This window comes from Callorhinus ursinus, unplaced genomic scaffold, assembly GCF_003265705.2.
Source record: "Callorhinus ursinus isolate GAN/ISIS: 27379988/994484 unplaced genomic scaffold, GSC_fseal_2.0 scaffold16, whole genome shotgun sequence".
Taxonomy (NCBI): Eukaryota; Metazoa; Chordata; class Mammalia; order Carnivora; family Otariidae; genus Callorhinus; species Callorhinus ursinus.
The window spans coordinates 37,036,744-37,058,045 of record NW_027397078.1 but is presented as its reverse complement, the minus strand read 5'-3'; the positions used below and the strand labels follow the sequence as shown (position 1 = coordinate 37,058,045).

At 49.4% G+C, this 21,302-nt stretch overlaps 1 protein-coding gene across 6 annotated transcripts in view; it reads left to right on the top strand.

The window, feature by feature from the left end:
* CLCN4 (chloride voltage-gated channel 4) overlaps positions 1-21,302 on the top strand; it is a 63,564-nt gene that overhangs the window by 23,829 nt on the left and 18,433 nt on the right. For 4 of the 6 annotated variants that reach the window (XM_025857726.2, XM_025857725.2, XM_025857732.2 and 1 more), the window contains 6 exons: positions 2,855-3,009; positions 5,388-5,487; positions 10,213-10,400; positions 13,134-13,256; positions 19,767-19,973; positions 20,095-20,175. In XM_025857726.2, the coding sequence (XP_025713511.1) occupies positions 2,866-3,009; positions 5,388-5,487; positions 10,213-10,400; positions 13,134-13,256; positions 19,767-19,973; positions 20,095-20,175 (843 nt within the window). In that variant the 5' untranslated portion in view covers positions 2,855-2,865. Of the gene's footprint in view, positions 1-2,366; positions 2,739-2,854; positions 3,010-5,387; positions 5,488-10,212; positions 10,401-12,366; positions 12,933-13,133; positions 13,257-19,766; positions 19,974-20,094; positions 20,176-21,302 lie in introns of those variants that run through there. The other 2 variants (XM_025857727.2, XM_025857734.2) reach the window with 2 other exon arrangements.

Sequence of the window (21,302 nt, the reverse complement as noted above, 5' to 3'; positions counted from 1 at the left end):
GGTAACGTGAACTCCCTTTTCATAGAATGTCCAAGTCTATGCTGCTCTTCTATCTGCTGGCTTGGTTTTTCTCACGAGGGCTGCCCATTGTGGGTCAACAGTCAGCTCCCTTATTTTTCCCATCAGAGATTTTCTGTACCGCATATAATACAAAACTGTTACCACCTTGTTTTTGTAGAAATGAGAACGAAATCTTTGCTTTCTAATTTTACTCCTTCCCCTTTATTATTGGTTGCTACTGACTTATGCAACATGATTCTTCCCTGGGTACTCATCAACAGGTATAGTTTTCAGCTTGGCATGGCTCAAACCTCAAACTTTTAAAGTTTTAAAGCAGCCGAGTTGCACAGACGGTCAATAAATCACTCACTATCACCACTTTATTGCTTGTAAGGTGATTACCCCACTTTGCCCATAGCGACTTTTCAATTTGATTAAAATGCAGTTTCATCAGGTCGTGGTTGAGTCCTCCAGATATAAAAATACATAAAGCAATGAGAGAAGCCTATGCTCAAATATCTTTATAACTACCCTTCCCCTCTTTAACCATCTACTCCAGCACTTTTGTGGGTCTTGTCCTATAATTCAAATTTCCATGCTCTTTGCCAAAGTAATTTTTATTTAGTGCTTATTCCAACTTCTTGTCTTTGTGAGAGTGTATTATTTTTTTCCTGCTAACTGGTGGGGAGCATTGGTCCTGCTGCAAAGCATTTTCTTCATCTCAAATTAGCTCCTATGTGATCTGTAAATCAGGCTCTGATGGTGGTATAACATGGAAGGTGTCTTGGTTTATTTGCGGTTGTTTTCCAGACCCAGGGAGCCAGGAGAGTGGGAGTGGAATTGTTATCTTAGGAAAAGGAGAAACTCTCAGCTTGGCTACTGTCCTGGCAGCAGGAGCCCTTTTGACTGTATTTTAAGAAAAATTAAAAGTGAGCGCCTGTATCCACGGCTCCCTTGCCCAGGGCGGTGTGCTGCTAGCCGGGCATGGCTCTTGGCTTGTCTTAGTCTGTTTGCGCCGCTATGATCAAATCCCACAGACTGGGGGGCTTCTACACAAGAGACATTCATTTCTTACAGTTCTGGAGGCTGGAAGTCTGACACCGGGGCGGGGGGAGGGCAGCACGGTTGGGTGGGGGCCCTCTCCTCCGTCAGAGACTTCTCGTTGTGTCCTCACACGATGGAAGGGGTGAGGAAGCTCTCTGGGGTCTCTTTTATAAGGACACCTAATCCCATTCCCGAGGGCTGCTTGACCTAGTCACCTCCCAAAGGCCCCACTTCCTAACATCATCACACAGGGGGATGGGATTTCAACATACGAGTTTCTGGGGCGCACACACATTCAGACCATAGCACGGGTCATGTGGTAGGTTGTCGTCTATGCCTTGTCCGTCTCCAGGGGCCCCCCTCCCCGCCTCCACCCTGCAGCCCCTACACAGGGCCTCTGCCCTCTGCGGATTGTCTTGGCTTCCACCAGTGGGTTAATGCCTGGCCAGCATTTCACTCTGCTCTAGCTGTAGGGTTTGAATATCCTCAGTGATGACACGTAGGCCGCCTGCCTGAGTGGTGCACTTTATCTCACAAGAGAACCAGTTATTGGTTCGGTTGCAGTGATTGGATTTGGAGTGGTAGGCCTCGACCCTGTTTGCCCCTCTGGCCCTCTCGTTTTGATGCCTTGCTTTTGCAGAACTTGAGGTTTTTCAGAAATTTGTGTGGTCAATCTTACTTTGTGGTTCTGCATTTGTGCATTTGTCTACTCACCAAGACGTACTCGTAACCCCAAATTGATACATGCGGTGCTCTCCTGGTTAGTCACAGACATGTGCGTGTGCAGAGTGGCAAAAAGTCTGAGTCGCCCGAAAGGCACCCTCCTGGCTCTGCCATCTTACTTCAGCTCTCCGACTATAAGCAAGTGTCCTTTGTACAGATTGTTTAGTGCCATGTTTTTCACATTTTTGTGCCTTTTTTTTTTTATTGGTAATTTGCTGTTTGTCGTGGGCCCAAAACGCAGGGCTGGAGCGCCCCTGGTGTTTCCACACGCAAGAAGGCTGCAGTGCGCCTTGTAGAGAGAAGCCGTTGGGCAGATAAGCTTCATTTGGGTATGAGTTGCAGCGCTGCGGCCGTGACCTCAGTGGAAATGAATCAGCAGTATATATTCAAGAAGATGTCTTAAAACAGAACCACAAAAAAGCAGGGTTGTATATTGCCTGGCTTACAAAAACGTGATCAGAGGCTTGTAGGAACCCAGCCCTGCGTATCACTTAGGGACATTGCTTTGGTAGCCGCTAATTCGGTGTTCATGGGGACTCTATAGAACGAGGCGGCTGCAAATAACAAAACTTGACTGTGCTACAGACCGAAGGTTGGTGTCTCCCCAAAATTCACGTGTTGGAACCTAAGCCTCGACGGGGCGGTGGTTAGGAGGTGCGGCCCTTGGGCCGTGATCAGGCCATGAGAGCTGAGTCCTCATCGGTGGGATTAGTGTCCTTATAAAAGAGACCCCGGAGAGCTCCACTGTTGTTCCCGGTATGTGATGACACCGTGAAGAGATGGCTGCCCGTGAACCAGGATGGGGGTCTTCACCGGACTCCGACCCTGCAGCGCCTTGATCTTGGACTTCCAGTTTCTAGGACCGTGAGAAACGCATTTTCGTTGTTTCTAAGCCGCCCAGTGTACGGTACTCCGTCAGAGCAGCCTGAAAGGACTAAGACGGGCTGTATCTATATTTCATTAGGGCAGAGGTACCTGTGCGGGAGCAATTCTTTCTTGCATAAGAAAGTACTACCTGTGGCTTGTTCTGCCGTGTCTCTGCAGATAATCCTGAGTGATGGTTTTCATCCCAGGCTTTCTCTCCCAGGTGTAACTAGCATGGTCAATGCAGGAGCGATGAGCGGCTCTGGAAACCTGATGGATTTCCTCGATGAGCCATTCCCTGATGTGGGGACGTATGAGGACTTCCACACCATCGACTGGCTGCGGGAAAAGTCCCGGGACACCGACAGACACAGGAAGGTAGGTGGCATTCATAAAGACATGTCGAAGGGGCTCCCTTCAGGTGGCTGGGCCGTGTTTTGGTGGGGCAGTTGCTGAGGTAGGGGTAGGTCACATGTCACCTCCTGGGCGGGATTCTGAAGGAGAGAAGGGCTAGCAAGAGAGGCAGAGATGTGGACAGGTAATAACGAGATTACGTGCGTTGGGTGGGAGGCTGCGTCATACGGAGGAACGGTGTGGAGGGCGATGAGGGGACTCCAGAAGCAGACAAATCAGGTACATCCTGCCCTTGATGCCTTTAGGCCGGGTGACTTTTGGGGCGCCATTTCTAGACCCTGGTTTCTCCTCTCTAAGGGTGGAGGCCATTATATCTAAAGATTGAGTGAGTTGAGTTGCCTGTGTATGGAAGCACGTACCACAGTGCCCGGCAGCTAGTTGGCGATCAATCTCTATTTTAGTGGCCACCATAAAGTTCGGTAGAAGTGCTGTGGGAACATTCAGGAGGGATGGTTAGGGAAGGGTTTTTTAGAGACGGTGACATTTCAGTTGGGCCTTGAAAGGTAGGTTGACTAGGAGTTTGCTAGGTGGAGAAAGGGGAAAAGATTCTAAAATCAAGAGGGGCCCTTTTTTAAGTCACCAAGGCATGAGAGAACACTGCACAGTAGGTGGTTCGGGAGCTCTCTGGCCTGGGGGAAGGCTCACAGGACGGGAGGACATGGGCAGGGGGCCACCCCGGCAATGACCAAGTAGGCCATGAAGGTGGGTTTGGGTTTCATCTTCATGGTCACAGAATACAAGAAAAATGCATTGCAGAGGGAGAAACAGGAAGCTTGGAAATCAGGAGAAAAGAGGAAGAAGGTCTGACGAAAGGCAGCGAAGTGCAGATGGAGAGAGGCTCGGGGTCAAGAGTTATTCAGAGGAGCCCCTGACAGGATTTGGGGTGGGGTATTGGGGGTAGGCAGGGAGTGGAGTCCAGGATGAGGCCCGGGCCGCGGTTAGAAGGGGGCGATGCCCTTGTTGGCAAGAGGGAAGGAAAGGGGAACAACAGATTTGAGGGGGAGGCCGGTGAGTTCTGTCTCAGCCACTTTGGCTTCGAGCTGTTTACCCAGCCTGCAGCTGGGGGTGGTTGGCAGGCGGCGAGAACTCTGTAGTTCAAGGGTGCGGTCAGGGCTGCGGTGCCGAAGGAGGAGGCCCCAGCACGTGAGTGGGCGCCGAAGCTTGAGAAGTGGCCGAGGTGGCCTGGGTGTGCACGGAGAGGGAGAAGTAAGGGGGGGGTTGGAACTCCGGGCCCTGCCGAGATTTAGCAGGTGCAGTGGGAGGTCGGCGGGGCGCCTGTGACAGACAGCTGGGAGAGGCGGGGAGAGAGGTGAAGGAGGGCAACGGGCAAAGTGGTCGCGAGCCAGAGGAGGAGAGAGTGGTGAGGCCGGGGCGGCCAGCCAGGTTACTCTCCGTGGAGAGGTAAAGTAGGAGGCAGCCCCGCAGCCTGGGGACTGTCGGCGGCCTCGGGGAGAGCACCTTCCGAGCGGGACGGGGAGTGACGTCTGGGGCGCCGCTGGGTCCCATCATTTCCCGCAAGTTGGCAGGAGTGGGGTAGGGAGTCCGGAAGATGAGCCAGCCTCCTGGCTCCGGTGTGGAGGACAGTGGCAGAGGGGGCAGCCTCCGGCCCGGAGCGGAGCTTGCTGAACTCTGACCCACGAGCGCAGTCCAGCCTGGCACCTGCTCTGCTAAGGAGAGTGTCCGGGGAACACAGCCGTGCCCGTTCACGTGCACGTTCCCCATGGCTCCTTCTGTGCCCCCGTAGCAGAGCTGCGTAGTTGGGACAGAGGCCAGCTGACCCGCAGAGTCAAAAATCTTTCCAGAAAATGCTCTAAGGAGCTCAGGGAGGAATGGCGTCGGAACAGTGTGTTCGGACGCGTTCACCCGCCTGCTGAAGGTGACCCGGGCTAGCCCATTCAGAGGTCTTGCTGCTAACCTTTGACCTTGAAAACAAAAGAAGGAAATGAACTCTGTTGAAGAGCTTCTTTTGTGAGCAGGCCCTAAGGTGAGGGTTAAAGTGGTAATTCTCATTTAAAATGGTGACGACGAATGGCTGTCTCCCTTCAGAGTGGCTTCTGAATCCTCAAAGTTCAAATCACACTGAGGAAGTTTTTTTTAATTAAGTGAATTTGGGGGGGATTCTAAGTCTTTGGTGGCTACGATGGCATCTCTGCAGCTGCGTGAACCCGAAAGCCCGTTTTGTCATTGCACCGGGTAGCGGGTAAGGTGACGAAAGTGGCAATTTAGTCGCTTAATTACATTTGTTTTCTCACTCACCCCATTTCCCGGAGGAAACGGTTTCAGGGAAGGAAGCGTGAATAGGAAAATGTATCCCGAATCAACTACTGTGTCTCTGTTTCTAGATAACCAGCAAAAGCAAGGAGTCCATATGGGAGTTCATCAAGAGTTTGCTGGATGCCTGGTCAGGCTGGGTGGTGATGCTGCTCATCGGCCTGCTGGCGGGTACGTGGAGGGGCGCATGCAGTACCCCCCCGCCCCCGGGGCCGGGGCTGGAGGTGCCGCCGAGCCCCAGAGCACCAACTCTTCCTGTTCAGGCTGGTGTTCTGAAAATGGACTGGTTCTCTTTTACCCCCGTGCAAGCGATTTATTACTTGAAATGCCTCAGAGCAAACTACACGACCATACACTTAACATAAAGCGTATCATCAATAAGGCAAGACCCCCAAGGCATGGGCCCAGATGCGGTCATTGGAAAAAAGCTGTAATTAGAGGGCCGTGTCTGCACGGCACCCAGGTTTATGGCCATACTGGATTTTATCGAAAGCACATAGTTTGCATTCTGTAGTACTGGGTTACGTAGAAGGCAAGCAAGTATGGGAACGCTTTGATCTCTAATAATAAAGTGCCATTTGAGAGTGGTCTTTACCAGTACTGGCGGACCCTGGAGTGAATCGTACACATCCTAGGATACTCAGAATAATCCGAGACACCTGTAGGGCCTGAGGTAGGCCCCAGGGCAAATATGTCCAGCCCGTGCGTTGTTCTGACCCTCAGGGACTCTGCATCCTCCATTTTTATAATCCCAGCATCATGCTTGCAAGTAGTCGATGTTTTCCAGAGTGAATGGAGGCGTATCTGGTGGGGAAACCTGCCCTTCTAATATCAGATGTACCAGCTCTCCATGGAAATTCTGTCCTGAGACATTATTTCCTTTTAGGAGGCTCTGAAGGCTAATGTCTAAGATTAAAAAAAAATCTGAGCACACTAACAGCAATTCCCTTAATAAAAATCACCTACCTGTAGTAACATAATAGTTGCGGTTGTAGGATTGATCAGCAAATGGCTGTCATAAAGGCAGAATATAGGAAATGCTGTAAGAAAGACAGAATACTAACGGGGCATAGATACAAATTGTGTGATTACAGAGGGTTTAGATTTCTGGGCATTCCTTCCTTTATCCCGTACACAGTCGTGGGAGGGGCTTGGTTGCCAGCGAGGGCAGCCGGCGCTGAAGGGGGGATCCTTTCCCTCTACTCACGGTGGCTGTCCTCCCATGTCCCCAGTTTTAGCCTTCTGTTCCCAGGGGCAGCCCGGGTATAGACCAGCAGCAGTGTTGGCAGGGAATCCGATTTCATGCCTATATGGTGTTTTGCCACGAATTTGTTTGACTGCTTCCACCAACACCTTTGTAAGTGGGCAGGGGAGGAATTTTCTGTGAATTTTGATGTCTTTATTTAGAATAGATTTAAGAAACTGTATACCGTATCATTATTCTTGGCTTCTAGGCAGGAGAAGTAAAGAGAGGGAATGCAGAAATCTGGAATAGATGTTCTAGCGTCTCGCCAGAGCAGACAGCACAGCATGGATTTATTGACTAACGTAAGAGCCGGACTGGGCTCTCTTGAACAAATCTGGTATTGACCAGTTGGTTTCCTTGTCAACCCAATTTCCTCCAGTTCTTTCAGGAAGAATCACCTGGGGAATGGAAGCAAAAAATTTGGCTGCCTGGGCTTCAAGTCAGTGGTATCCCCGGAGATGGTGCCCTAGCATTGGGTAAAGCCCCCCTCCTTTCTCCCAGCCCCCTCCACCTGTGATCCTACTGCGCAGCCAGGGTTGAGCACCCCCGCCGAAGGGTGCTCTGTGGACCCCCCCCCCAGAGGAATACAGGAGGAAGGTGAGAAGGGGATGACACTGGCAGTGAAGGTGGCTAAAGTGTGCTGGCTAAAGCCAGCAAATTGTGTCCCCTTCACTTTTCTCTTCCCCAGTTGTTCTCACAGTGCGGGAGGACTCAGGGGGTCCCCCTGCCTGGCCAGTCCTCTCTCCTCAGCGACACCCTGGACATTTTATTTTGACTCCCATGATGGAGAGGCCCAAGCGGCGGCTCCTCTGCGGGGCGCTTATCGGGAGTCCCCACTGGGTGTCGCTGTTGTTCCACCGACCGAAGCCGAGCCACGCGGCGCTGTCGGGCAAGTCAGCCCAGAAGACTGGGGGAGGGATGAGCTGATTGCAAACGAAATCTGGGATGATCATCGGGTCTCGCCCTTGGATATCTACAGGACCCCACCCTCGCCTTCTTTAGGTCTTTGTGTTTTTGTTTTTAAAGATTTTATTTATTTATTTGAGAGAGAGAGAATGAGAGAGAGCCTGAGGTGGGGGAGGGTCAGAGAGAGAAGCAGGCTCCCCGCCGAGCAGGGAGCCCGATGCGGGACTCGATCCCAGGACCTCCAGGATCATGACCCGAGCCGAAGGCAGCTGCCCAACCAGCTGAGCCACCCAGGCGCCCCTTCTTTAGGTCTTTGTTCAAATGTCTTACAACACTTGAGGCATTCCCTGACCACCTTTTCTAAAAGTCACCTCTTCCTCTCGCAGCTTCATCCCCCTTGCCCCAGTGTGTGTGTGTGTGTGTGTGTGTGTGTGTGTCTGTGTGTGTGTGTGTGTCTGTGTGTGTGTGTGTGTGTGTCTGTGTGTGTGTGTGTGTGTGTGTCTGTGTGTGTCTGTGTAAAAGCTTTATTAAGATATAATTCACATTCCATACAGTTCACCTTGTCAAAGCATACAGTGCTGCGGTTTCTAGCATATTCAGAGTTGTAAAACCATCACCACACTCCATTTTAGAACATTCTTGTCAGCCCCCAGAGGACCTCCATACCCCTTAGCTATCAAGCCCGGCTGCCCCCAGCCACCTCCCAGCCCCAGGAAGCTGCTCATCGAACTCTGTGTGTCTGCATATTTGCCTATTCTGGACATTTTGTATAAGTGGAATCCTCCAGTATGTAGTCTTGTGGTCAGCTTTCTTCACTCGGCGTCCTGTTTCTGGGGTTTGTCCTGGAGCAGGCATCAGTGCTCCGTTCTTTTTTGTTGTCAAATACTATTCCATTGTGTGGCTGGACCACATTCGATTTCTCCGTTCAGCAATATGGGCCTATGGGCTGTTTCCACTTTTTGGCTGCCGTGAACAGTGCTGCCGTGAGCATTCGTGTGCAAGTCTTCGCACAGGCGTGTGTCTTCACGTCTCTCGGAGTGGAATTGCTGGGTCAGATGGCAGCTCTGTGGTTAACTGTTTGAGGGACTGCCAGGCTGTTCTCCAAAGGGGCTGCACCTTTGTCACATGCTGTAATGTGCTCCCTAGCACTTAACTGTCTTCTCACAGAGCCCTGATTTACTTACGTTGTCCAGTGTCCTGTCCACCCCCCCACCCCCGCCGATGTGCACGTCCATGAAGACTGGGAGCTGAGTCGGCTTTGTTCCCTGCCATATCCCTGGGGCATGGAACAGGGACTGGCACATAGGAACTCGGTGCTTAGTAACTACCCCTTGAGTAAATGGATGGACCTGGGTTTTCTGATTTTCATTCATTTATGGATTTATGGATATAAAGTTCCTGCCACGTACCCAACACAGACACAACAGTGGACAAGGCAGGTGGCCCTTGCCCACTTAGAGTGGACACAGAGTCTGGACATCTGGCCTGACCCCTACTTGGCGTACAAACCACACAACAGGATCTCCACCCCCCCCCGCACTTATGGATCAGACACTGTACACACACACACACACACACACACACACACACACACTCATGTGATTAGGATGTGAGAGGTATGATGATGGGGGAATGCCTGGGAGGGACATCTAGCCCAGACTTAGGAAATCAGGAGAGGCTTCTCAGAGGAGGTGATGTCAATATTGAATCTGGAAGATAAATAGGAGGTTGGCAGGTCTGGGAAGGACAGTGCTGGTTGAGGTGGTGTAGAAAGGAGAGCCTGGTGCGCTCCAGGAACGTGGTGTGGGTGGGATGGGGGCAGTTAGTGATGGAAAGAGATGAGGTGGGAAAGGGTATGAGGGGCCAGCTCTTCGAGTCTGCCACCTGCTAAGGATTCAGGCGTTCTCCCAAGAACAGTGGGCAGCTTTTGATGTAACAGGAGAGCAGGGACGGGTAAGCCCTGGTGCAGGTGTGCAGATGCAGATGGAGAATTGATGTTGTTATAAGGATCCAGTAAAAGTTTGAAAAATTTAGTAGCCTGAAAGTGTTCCCTGCCTCCCTAAAAGACTCTGGAATGGGTTATTCTAGAAAGAGATCCAAGGGAGCCTTCTGTGGGCCACTGCACACACTTATTTATCTCACTTCTACCCGCCTTTAAAGTAGTTACTTACTTATATAGATCCACAATCCCTTATCCATGATTTAAAAAAATCCAGAAAGTTCTGATAAGTGGGATTTTCCAAATTTGGTGGCAAAATGTTACTTAAATGATGAGGCTATTATAGTCCTTATGCCTCCCTTTTGTCTGAATTGTCAGGTTTGCCTGAGAAATATTAATGTTTGTGATCCCAGCATCAGGCCCCAAAAGCCACTGAGGGGGTTACCTCATTTATAGGCCCTGTGTACCCTGTTTCTAGAATTTGGAAGGGGTCAATTCTAAAAGCTGCTTGGCCCCAGTGGCTTGTGATGACTTAAGCCCTGCATGTCTGTCGCTCCTGCTGGATTTAAGCCACCCGGGCACCACCTACCCTTGGCCTCTGTTTCTCACGGGGCTGGCACGGCCTTGCCCACAGCGGAAGTGCTCAGGAGACCTCTCCGTGGCCCTTCAGCAGTGAGGTCGCCCCCGCACCGGCCTCCGGCTCGGCGCGCCTGGCTGCTGGGCTCCCGCGTCGGCCCCCGGGCCCTGTGTTCTCCTGCCTCATCACAGGATGGTTCCTCTGAGTGGTTCTTGCTGCTTCTTCCAGGCACCTTGGCTGGGGTCATCGATCTCGCCGTCGACTGGATGACCGACTTGAAGGAGGGGGTCTGCCTGTCTGCCTTCTGGTACAGCCACGAGCAGTGCTGCTGGACTTCCAACGAGACCACTTTTGAGGACAGGGACAAGTGTCCCCTGTGGCAGAAATGGTCGGAGCTGCTGGTGAATCAGTCGGAGGTGGGTTTCTGGGGTCCTGGCTGGCGGTGCCCGCCATTTCATGGGTGCTTTGCAACACCACTGGGCCTTCTGTGCCTGTCTGGGCTTCCTTCCAGGGTCTGTTCTGTCCTTCCAGTGTTTGTTCTGATAACTGTCCTTGGCTCAGTCCCAGTGTGACTTGGCTTCTTCCAGCTCTGATGTGCCAACTAGAGCTGGAAAAGCTTTCCCTACTGATTCACATGCACGATATATGTATATGTTCATAAAAGTCTTGTTTCTCTTACCGACAGTGGTTTGCTGACTGTGCTGAAGAAGCAGGGTTGCTTTTTATACCTTCTGATAAGTTATCTTTTCTTTTGTAAAACACAATATGAGCTTTATGAGATATGATTCACATTCTGTATGGTTCTCCAATTTAAAGTGTACAGAGCACTAGCTTGTAGAAGATTCACAGAGTTGTGCTACCATCACCACAGTACAATTTTAGAACACCTTCACCATCCCAAAAGAAACCTTGTACCCGTTAGCAGCCACTCCCCACTCCTCCCAACCCACCAGCCCTAAGCAACCCCTGATCTCTGTGTCTCCAAGTGGAATCCCACACGATGTGGACTTTGGTGTCCCACTTCTTTCACTCAGCATCCTTTTTTTTTTAGGTTCATTCATGTTGTAGCATAAATTGGCATTCCCTTCCTTTTCGTGGCTGAATCCTGTTTCATTGTATGGCTAGACCACATTTATCCACTCCGTAGTTGAGGAACACGGGCTGCTCTCGCTCTTGCGCTGTTAGGAATGATTTTGTTTTGAACGTTTGTACACAAGTTTTTGTGTGGGCATATTTTTCATCTCTCTTGGGTCTAGACTTAGTCGGGGAATTGCTGGGTCCTATGGCAACTCTGTGTTAAGCCTTTTGAGGAATATTTTCCGGAGTGATTTTGCCATGTTCCAACCCTACCAACTGCGTGTGAGGGTTTCTGTTGGTCCACCTCCTCGTCAGCACTTGTGATTGTCTGGATTCGAGTCTAGCCATCCTAGCAGGTGTGATGTGCCATCTCAGTATGGTTTAAGTACTCGTCTTCCAGTGCATTTTAGGAGTGCATTGCGGAGGATGTTTCTGGGCCTTCTGTGATAGGAGTGTCCCGGTGAACTACAGACCGGCACTTGCCTTCACGGCGCTTAGAGCTTCACATCTGTCCAAAAGTCTTCATTTGGGAAGAAGGTTAACTTGTAACTGAATTCAGTGGCGCTTACAGTGACTCTGGGTCATGGACAGATCAGAAACCCAGGTGGGGTCGGGGAGCTAGGTTAGTGAGATTCACAGGAGGGGTGACGCGAGGATGTCTTTCTGGAAGATGGATGTGCTTTCATCCCTTCCCCCCCCCCTGCGACCACACCCTTTTTTTTTTTTTTTTTTTTTTTTTTTTTGCCCGATACCACAGCTGAAAGATACGTGGAGTGCACTTGGCCATTTTGCTAAACCTCTTCCTCAGTGGAATTGAAAATTAATTCCTTCCAATCTCCGAAGTTAGACAGGGGTCTTGAAATCTCACACATTCTCAGTGCCCTCCATTACTTCTGCAAAAAATTCTCTACTTGGGCTGATGGGAGTGGGCAGGCAGAATTGGCTGGACACCGTATTTTATTTCTTGTCTCCTATTTGCACTACGTTTTTTTGGGGGGGAAATATGGCCATCCATCTTTTCAACCGTTTCTAAGATTTATACTTTGATTCAAAGAATCACTGTTAGCAAGAATGAGAAGTTATTTTTAGTCTCAAAAAAGTACGGTTTTAAGTGGGTGAAAAGTATTCCTCAGTCTGATTTCTCTCGCTTAGGGTTGAATATATGTGATTGTAAAGGCCTCCAGGTCTCCTGGAACGTGGTTTTGCATTTAATAGACGCACATGTGGCCCTATCCATAGCCTGACTTGTAGGTGACCTCGCTTTCCTTGGCCCCTCACTTGACTAATCCAGATGGTGGCAAGAAGCTGAGGCCGAGAGAAATGTCTCCACCCAGCAGACCAGGTCCTCAGCATCAAAGACCCCAGACTGCGTGTTTGGTTCAGAGAGCATTCTTCATTCATCAGATAATTTGGAATTATTATTCGGTGCATTATTCTGAAGGAGGTGATCGTGTTTTTCCCTCTAAAAGTGCCTGGCGAGCTCGCTGAAACACATTTTGCTCCCCCCTCACCGCCCCCCCCCCCGGGGTGTCTGACTCAGCAGCCCCGGGGCAGAGAGTCTGCATTTCGCCCGCGTGCCCTGGGGATGCTGATGCTGCGGGTCCGGGACCACAGCGGGATACAGTTCTGCCGCTTGCCCCGGCGTGGATGTGGCCTTCATGAAGGCCGAGGGAGGCCGGTGCACCGCAGCCGAGACAAGACGAACCTTCCAGGGGCTCCGCGGCAGAATTTTCGGCGTCATGCCTTTCATGACCTCTAGCGCGAGTGACAACGCCAGCCGCGTGCGGTCCGCCGCATCCATGCAGGCGGAGATCTCCCCCGGTGGAGGGCACGTGGAAACAGCTCCCGGAGGGACGCCTGGGACTGGGTTGGTGTGTACCTGCCCTCGCAATAGCAACGGCTCAGAAACCAGCACTGGCCTCCCTGCGGACACACAGGGCCGGAGGCGAGGCTGCGCAAGCCCCCGGAAGCTCCCGCTGCCCGCGGGGGGGGGGGGGGGGGGGGGGGGGGGGGGCGGAGCTCGGCTCTGCCAAGGCTCACGTGTTCTTTCTCGTTTTGTGTGTGTTGTTCAGGGTGCCAGTGCTTACATTCTGAATTACCTCATGTATATCCTGTGGGCATTGCTGTTCGCCTTTTTGGCCGTCTCCCTGGTGCGCGTATTTGCACCATATGCCTGTGGCTCGGGTATACCAGAGGTGAGTGGTGGCTGAATTTCTTTTGTGCCAATAATGAGAAAAGCAAATACTTACGTAGCACTTAGGTGCCAAGCACAGTCCTGAGCATTTGGTATCTGTTAACTCATTGAGTCCTTACAGTGAGCCTGTGAGGCAGGTTCTGCTGTTTTTCATGCAATGGATGAGGAAACTGAAGCACAGACAGGTTAAGCAACTTGGCTGAGGTCACACAGCTGGTTGGCTACAAGTTGAGCCCAGCTGTCTGGCTTCAGGATTTATGCTCCGTGTTCAGGATTTATGCGCTTTTGCTTCTCAGAACACTTAAATTCTTGTCTTTGCAAACCAGGCATAACTCTTAAAGCCTGTGGGATCCGAGTTCATTAACCACATACATAAATGCGGCACTTGAGAAACTTTTCAGTGCACCTATGATGTCAGGTGAAAAAGACAGTAACGGAGATTTGTTGCTCGGAACGTTGACTGATGAGTCAACTCTCTTATGAGTCAACTCCCTTGCCACGTTTTGCTCCTCTGGTGACAGGGTAATAGCAGTCTCTAAAAAAACGTAAATCCACATTCAAGGGCATGCGCTGTGAATGCACCCCTGTGAGTTTAGAGCTCTTATATCGTCTAGCGCTTCCATGTAACCCGAGTGTGAGGGAGGTGACCTCACTGATAGAGAGGAATGCTTGAGATTAAACTTCAGACCTAGGAGGCTACAATAATGATAGTTGAGCAAGTTCCTCCAAAAGGCCAGACAGTGAACATTTTAGCCAGAAATAAGTTGAAAAGTTCTTATACTGGGGTGTCTGGGTGGCTCAGTCGATTAAGCAACTGATTCTTGTTTTGAGTTCAGGTCACGATCTCAGGGTCGTGAGATGGAGCCCTGCGTGCGGCTCCTCACTTAGCTCAGCATCTGCTTGGGAATCTCTCTCCCTCTCCCTCTGCCCCTTCCCCCTGCTCTCTCTAAAACAAATAAACAAACATGTTTTTAAAAAAGTTCTTATATTTTCACGATAATCAAGCTGGTGCTTCAGCAGCGCCCCTAGAGGTGGAGATGGTGGGTTTAAAGATGCGACCCGTGGTGGCAACAGACCCGCATTGGTGCCTGCTCCCTTGCACCCACACTCTTTGGTGGTACTTGCCAACACAGCCGCTGTTCCAGGCAGTTCTTGGAAAGGGCTGGAGTAATTGAAAGATTGTCAAAAGCAAAGCCCAACGTTGTCCTGTTCCAGGAAAGAGAGAAAAATAGAGTATGTCATGCTGACTTTTTGTTGGTTTGCATTGACATATTGCGGCAGGAACTGGAAGAGCAAGCCGCAGCACCATGCTGTTGCCTTCGTAGAGTCCATTCTGCTCCCGTGCAGCACGGGCATTCCTACAGGTCTCGGGCCGTGCAGCATGGCACGGGCAAGCGCTCCACCCTGCCGGGGCAAACGGCAGCAGGAGCACAACACTCAGAAACTTCATCAGTGACACATGTGAAAAGATAGAAACCTAGGAAAACAGTAGCCCAGGGGCGCCTGGGTGGCTCAGTCGGTTGGGCATCTGTCTTCCGCTCAGGTCATGATCCCGGGGTCCTGGGATTGAGCCCCGCATCGGGCTCCTTGCTCGGCGGGAGGCCTGCTTTCTCCCTCTCCCCTTCCCCTTGCTTGTGCTCTCTCTCTGTCTGATAAATAAATAAAATCTTAAAAAAAAAAAAAACCCAGTAGCCCGGTTTACACATGTGAAACAGTTAAGAAACATAGACTCGCTAGCGCACGTGTGACCTAGTAGACGTTGGAGGCCCACACTGTGTGCGTTTTGTGCCTTCCTGCCCAGCTCCGTTCTGGTGGTGCCATTTTCTGTGTAGCTACGTGTTTCTCCCAGATGAAACTGGGCATAAACAGACACGGAATTTACGTTATGCTCTAGTTCTTCCCCAATGCCTGAATCACACTGGAACAAATCTGTGTTTTCAAAACCAGCATTATGGCAGAACGGACTGTGTCGTATCTGGTATCTAAGACCCGAGGCCCCCTGGACGCTCAAGAGCACAGACTGGTGTTGGCCTCTCAGTTTGATGACCCCACTGCCTGACAGTAGGCTTTTTTGGACCCAAGCTGCCTTTCCAAAATGAGCAGGTGGCCAATGGGGAATTGGAAAATTTAAAGCAGCAATAAAAGGGGTGATGGCAGTCCCATCGTCCCCTTCCAAAAACCAGAGACACATGGCTCAGCTTGTGATCTTGTAGACAGACAAGGGGTTTGGACGTGAGCTCTGTCTGGGAGGGGCTGCCTGGACTTGGTCTTCGTCCAAAGTGGGCATCTATTTGTGACAGCTGAACTCGAAAGGAGTTAAATCCAAAGTCGAGCATGATATTCCCTATGTGGGGGACGTGCACGCACACGTTGGTGTGCATGAAACTCAGGAGAGCTGTAGCAAGTGAAAAAAGTGGCAAAAGAATATATAAAGTATGATTCTATTTATACAAAGTCCACAAACAGCCACAGTGAAACCACACACTGTTTAGTGACACACACGTATGCTCAATGTATAAAGGCAGGCAAGGAAATGATTGGGCTCGGGGAGCAGGAAGGTTCCACTGAGGAAGCAAACACAGGGCTTTCATAGGTGCGCACTCTTCTCTGAAATGTGCTGGTGGGCCCATGGGTGCTTGTGTTATTAATACACTTTTAACCATATATTACATGTAACAGATTCATTTCTCCATTTGTGAAAGAGTTCACAATAATCTTTTTTTTTTAAAGATTTTGTTTATTAGAGAGAGAGTGTGCACTAGCGGGTGGGGGGAGGGGAGAGAGAGCACAGAGGCAGAAGGAGAGGCAGACTCCCCACGGAGCAGGGAGCCCCACATCGGGACTCGATCCCAGGACCCTGGGATCACTACCTGAGCCCAAGGCAGACGCTTAACTGACTGAGCCACCCAGGTGCCCCCACAATAATCTTTTTAAGTGCCAGGAACCCCATGGAGGTTTTATAATTAAGTTTTGGTTAGCACGACTCAGTAGTAGCAGAATTCTCACTATTATTATGGGACAGCTTCAAACTCCTGACCTTAGGGTCCAGCTCTTGGAGGAAAGGGACAGAGTAAAAAGGAAATGTAGATAAATGTTTCATGCATAAAAAGAACCTCCTGGGCAAAACCCGGCTAGCTGTGTAAACCGACTTCACTCGAATTGAGATGCAGGCCCATTCTCCCTCATTTTAGCAAAGATACTCACTGAGGTATTTAGAAAATAAACTCTTCGTCCGAGGTGATGTCATGTGACTTGAAGTGTCAGAGTGGACTTGGGCAGTGGTGCCCTTTGGCACGTTTACAAATTGCTCATTCCCCCTAGCATTTGCTTCTGAAACATTTTGATTGCCTGGAATGGACATTCCTTTGGAAACGTTTTATTTTATTTATTTATTTATTTTATTTATTTTTAAAAGATTTTATTTACTTGACAGCGAGAGACACAGCGAGAGAGGGAACACAAGCAGGGGGAGTGGGAGAGGGAGAAGCAGGCTTCCCGCTGAGCAGGGAGCCCGACGCGGGGCTCCACCCCAGGACCTTGAGATCATGACCTGAGCCGAAGGCAGACGCCTAATGACTGAGCCACCCAGGCGCCCCTGGAAACATTTTTAAAAATGCAGACTTAGAGGACATTTATTTTGTGTAATAAATGCTCTTGTTTAAGCTCTCTAAAGCACATTGAAAAGTGTTCTTGGCTATCCGGAGTTAGAAGAAGGCAAGTGTGTCCCTCTTTCTGTTGCTGTTTGCTTTGTTGGTAGAACCCCTGTTGACTCTATAAGAAATCACGTCCTCTTAAAACTTGTTTTGAATTGATGTTTCAGTTCATTACAAAAAGTGAGCACTCTCACAAATATTTATTTACCAGAAAGGTTTTACCTTTAACACCAGCAAGTTGCAAAACCACCCCAATACATCCTGTGAAAGCACTGCCTGATGCAGTCTCTATTAATTCATACTAAGTAAGTGATTAGGTTTTGGCATTTCCCGGGAATGAATTTGCTTTTTTTAGTCCCTAATTTGATCATGACGATTTTATAAAATCATTATAGAGAATTACAAAATACCTATTACATTGTTCATTTCACCACATGTCGTGGCTGGCAGAGGCTCAGGTAATTTAGATGCTTGTAATCTTCTAAATGGTATTACATTCTTAAACTGTACCCTAGGGTCCAAATCCACATTAACTAACTGACAAAAAATTATAGATAATTTTATTCGAGGCAACACAAAAGGGCAGGACTGTGGCAGGCATAATAAAACATCCCTTAAATAAAGAGATCTGCGATCCCCCGAGCATGGGCTCAAATAAGCCAACTGCCACTAGTTAAAGACCACTTTCACCACGAGCAGTCTGTCTGCCATTAGTTAGAGGCTAGTTCAGGAAACACTGTCCGACTGTCTAGCTAGAAGACCTCACTCGTGCTTTAAAGGAAGGAGCTCATTGAGTTCTTGGGAAATGCGTGCCTGCACGCTCACTTGCGTGGTCTTTCTCCGTGAATTCAGAAACAGATCTCTATCAATAATGCCTGAGGTGCAGTTGCTCCATTCATACGCCTTTAAAATTTTGAGGATTAGCTCACTTCACGACCCGCCGCAAATCGCCAAAGGTGACATGATGCCAGAGTGATTTGGGACCGTCCCCTGAGTAAGGAGAAATTAGGAATACCTGTAGTACTCTTTTCAGGAATGGAGCAGTGGTTCTCCACCTGGGCTGCATTTTCGAATTACCTGGGGAGGCTGTATCCCCAGGTATATCCCATGGCTGTATCCCATGCCTGGGCTACACCTCAGACCAACTGCATCAGATCTCCACAGGGAGAGCCAGTGCTCACTGGTATCTAATTCCCCAGGTGATTCCAGTGGGCGTCAAGGCCTTGAGAAGGGTTTGAGGACTGTAATAGCTTTTTGAGACATTAATTTCTCCGCAGAGCAGTGTCCACTAGGAGGCACTTTGAAGATATGCAAATATCCTGATACTGACAAGAGATAACCTTGTCCCATTGTGTTAACACAGCGGGAAAACCGAAATTGACCACAGATTTCATTGGCTGACTCACTCATCATAGGCTTGTAAATTGCCAGCTGACACAGTGAACATTCACTCCATTTCAGCCAGTTGTGGGAGAGGTGGAGGGTAAAAAATTACCCATTGGTGATACTTCTGTATCCAAAGATAGGGGATTTAGGTAAAGAGGACTCCCAGTATATGAAATTCATCACTGAGATTGGCGGCCAGTTGAATTCTAAAAGCGTAAGGTGAACTGCACCATTAGGAAGAAAGACAGTATTTGCCTTTTTTTTGGCCTTTACAAAATGTGGCAGATCTGAAAATGGAGCAAGATGACTCTGCCTGTAGTCAAAGTCCTTCTCAATACCAGAGGGCAGGATTCGACGGAAGGGAAGGAGTTGTCCTGGCGTCAATCATCTTTACGTCCCCTGGAGATGTGTTGTTAGAATGTTGAGCCTCTTCTTTTTCCAACATCGTGTTAAGAATATTTTCAAGCCTACAGAAAAGTTGAAATAATTGCGCAGTAAACTCCCATACCCCTGGCCTGCAGCAGGGGTCAGCAGACTTTTCCAGTAAAGGGCAGGGAGTCACTATTGTAGGCTTTGTAAGCTGAGAGGCAAAATCTAGCAACTATTCTCAGTAAAAGACTAGTAGTCTTGTTTATAAACTACATTTAAAAAATGTTAAAAGCACCCTTAGTTCATGGGTCATACAAAAGCAGGCAGTGGGCTGGATTTGGCCCGCGGGCCATAGTTTGCCGACCCCGACCTACAGCTGAGCTGACATTTTGTTCTGTTTGCTTTGTCACAGAGCTAGCCAGCTTTCTGTCTCTTTATCTTGAACTTCCCTCGATAATCAAAAATTAACAGTTAAAATCAACAGATACATGTTTCTCTTCAACACAACAGAGGGTAACATGAACAGGATAAAATGCCATAAAGAAAATGAGACCCTGATAATTACTTCTTCAGTCCTCATTATGATCTCTTACTACTTTAGAAATTCTTTTTTTTCTTGAAATTCTTTTTTTCTTTTAAATATTTCTTTATTTGTGCATGTGAGAGAGAGAGAGAGAGAGAGAGAGAGAGAGTGCGGGGGTGGGGGTGGGGGTGGTGGTGGTGGTGGGAAGGGCAGAGGGAGAGAGAGTCTTAAGCAGACTCTGCACTGAGCATGGAGCCTGACGCAAGGCTCGATCCTGTGACCCTGAGATCAGGACCTGAGCTGAAACCAAGAGTCGGATGCTTAACCGACTGCACCGCCCAGGCGCCCCTACTTTAGAAATTCTTAAGATGTGCTACGCGTTGAATGGTTTCAAGTTAACATTAATATAAAATTATATGTTGTTATAAATTCTGTTAATATGAAATTATAGTCAGATCCAAAACTAAAGTAACTTCTCCTTGGTGTGATCAAGTTGAGTCTAGTGCTGGGGAATTAGTTACTTCCCTCGCTGCGGCTTCAAAGCGGCTCACTCACCCTCGTTCTCCATCCTCTGTTTCAGATAAAGACCATTTTGAGCGGCTTTATCATCAGGGGCTACTTGGGGAAGTGGACCCTGCTGATCAAGACCGTCACCCTGGTGCTGGTGGTGTCCTCCGGCCTGAGCCTGGGGAAAGAAGGGCCGCTGGTACATGTGGCTTGCTGCTGTGGCAACTTCTTCAGCAGCCTTTTCTCCAAGTACAGCAAGAACGAGGGCAAGAGGCGCGAGGTGAGCCGGCTCCGCTCCGGTCTGCAGTGATGGCCTCTTCTGGAAGCCCCGTCCCGGCTCGCCTGCATCGCAGGTTTGCATGGCAGGGCTGGGGGCTTACACAGAGCTCTTTGCCTCACAGGTGCTCTCCGCCGCCGCCGCTGCCGGAGTCTCCGTGGCCTTTGGGGCTCCAATCGGGGGTGTGCTCTTCAGTCTTGAGGAGGTGAGGAGGGGTGGCAGGTGGGGGGACGGATTCGTGGTTTCGGGGGCTGAGGAACATGTCGATGGCTAGCACAGCGGGAGACCTCCATCTCCAACCCTTTGAGGACTGCATTCCAAGGAGTATTGACAAGATTCCTGCAGCTCATTAAGAAGCCACAGTTTTTGCTGTTAAATATGTTTTCCAGTATTATTTTAAAAATTGCCTTTTTTTTTTGTGTGTGTGTGCATTTTGCAGTCTCTCTTTCTCCTAATAACTTAATGAGGCATTTCTGGTTTTGGCACCCCGAATGGATCTATTCCAGGGGTCAGCAAATGTTCTCTGCAAAGGGCCAGAGAGTAAATATTCTAGGCTCTGTGGGTCTTCCGGTCTTGGTTGGAACTACTCAGCTTTGTCATTATATCGGGAAAGCCGCCACACACAACACTCACATGATGGGCATGGCCCCATTCCAATAAAACTTTCCTTGTGGATGCTGGAGTGTGCACCTTATATAATTTTCACATGTCACAAAATACTGCTTTTCTTTCTTTTTTTTTTTTTAAAGATTTTATTTATTTGGCAGACACAGCGAGAGAGGGAACACAAGCAGGGGGAGTGGGAGAGGGAGAAGCAGACTCCCCGCTGAGCAGGGAGCCCGATGTGGGGCTCGATCCCAGGACCCTGACATCATGACCTGAGCCGAAGGCAGATGCCCAACCGACTGAGCCACCCAGGCGCCCCAAAATATTGCTTTTCTTTTGAATATTTTGAATATCACAAAATATTTCTTTTTGACCTTCAGCATTTAAAAACGTAAAAATCCATTCTTAACTCATGTGCCATATAAATACATTTGCTGGGCCAGGGTTTTCCAACCCTTGACCTATTCCGTTGTCTGTAGAATCAGATCCAGAGGTGTATTTGATTTTAAGAGGGTCTTTGTGACATAAACAAAATTAGGATGAAGTATTTTCATTTCTCTTAAAAAATAGCTCAGACACATCTTGACTAGTGTCTGTTTCACTTTTAGATACTGAGTCCTTTAAATACTTTGTTGGTGCCCCTTGGTGATAATGAACCCTAGCCTGAGGAAGTTAGTACTGCCCATCTTTGGTCCGTGTGACTGTCCCGCTAAGCGCCACTGGGTG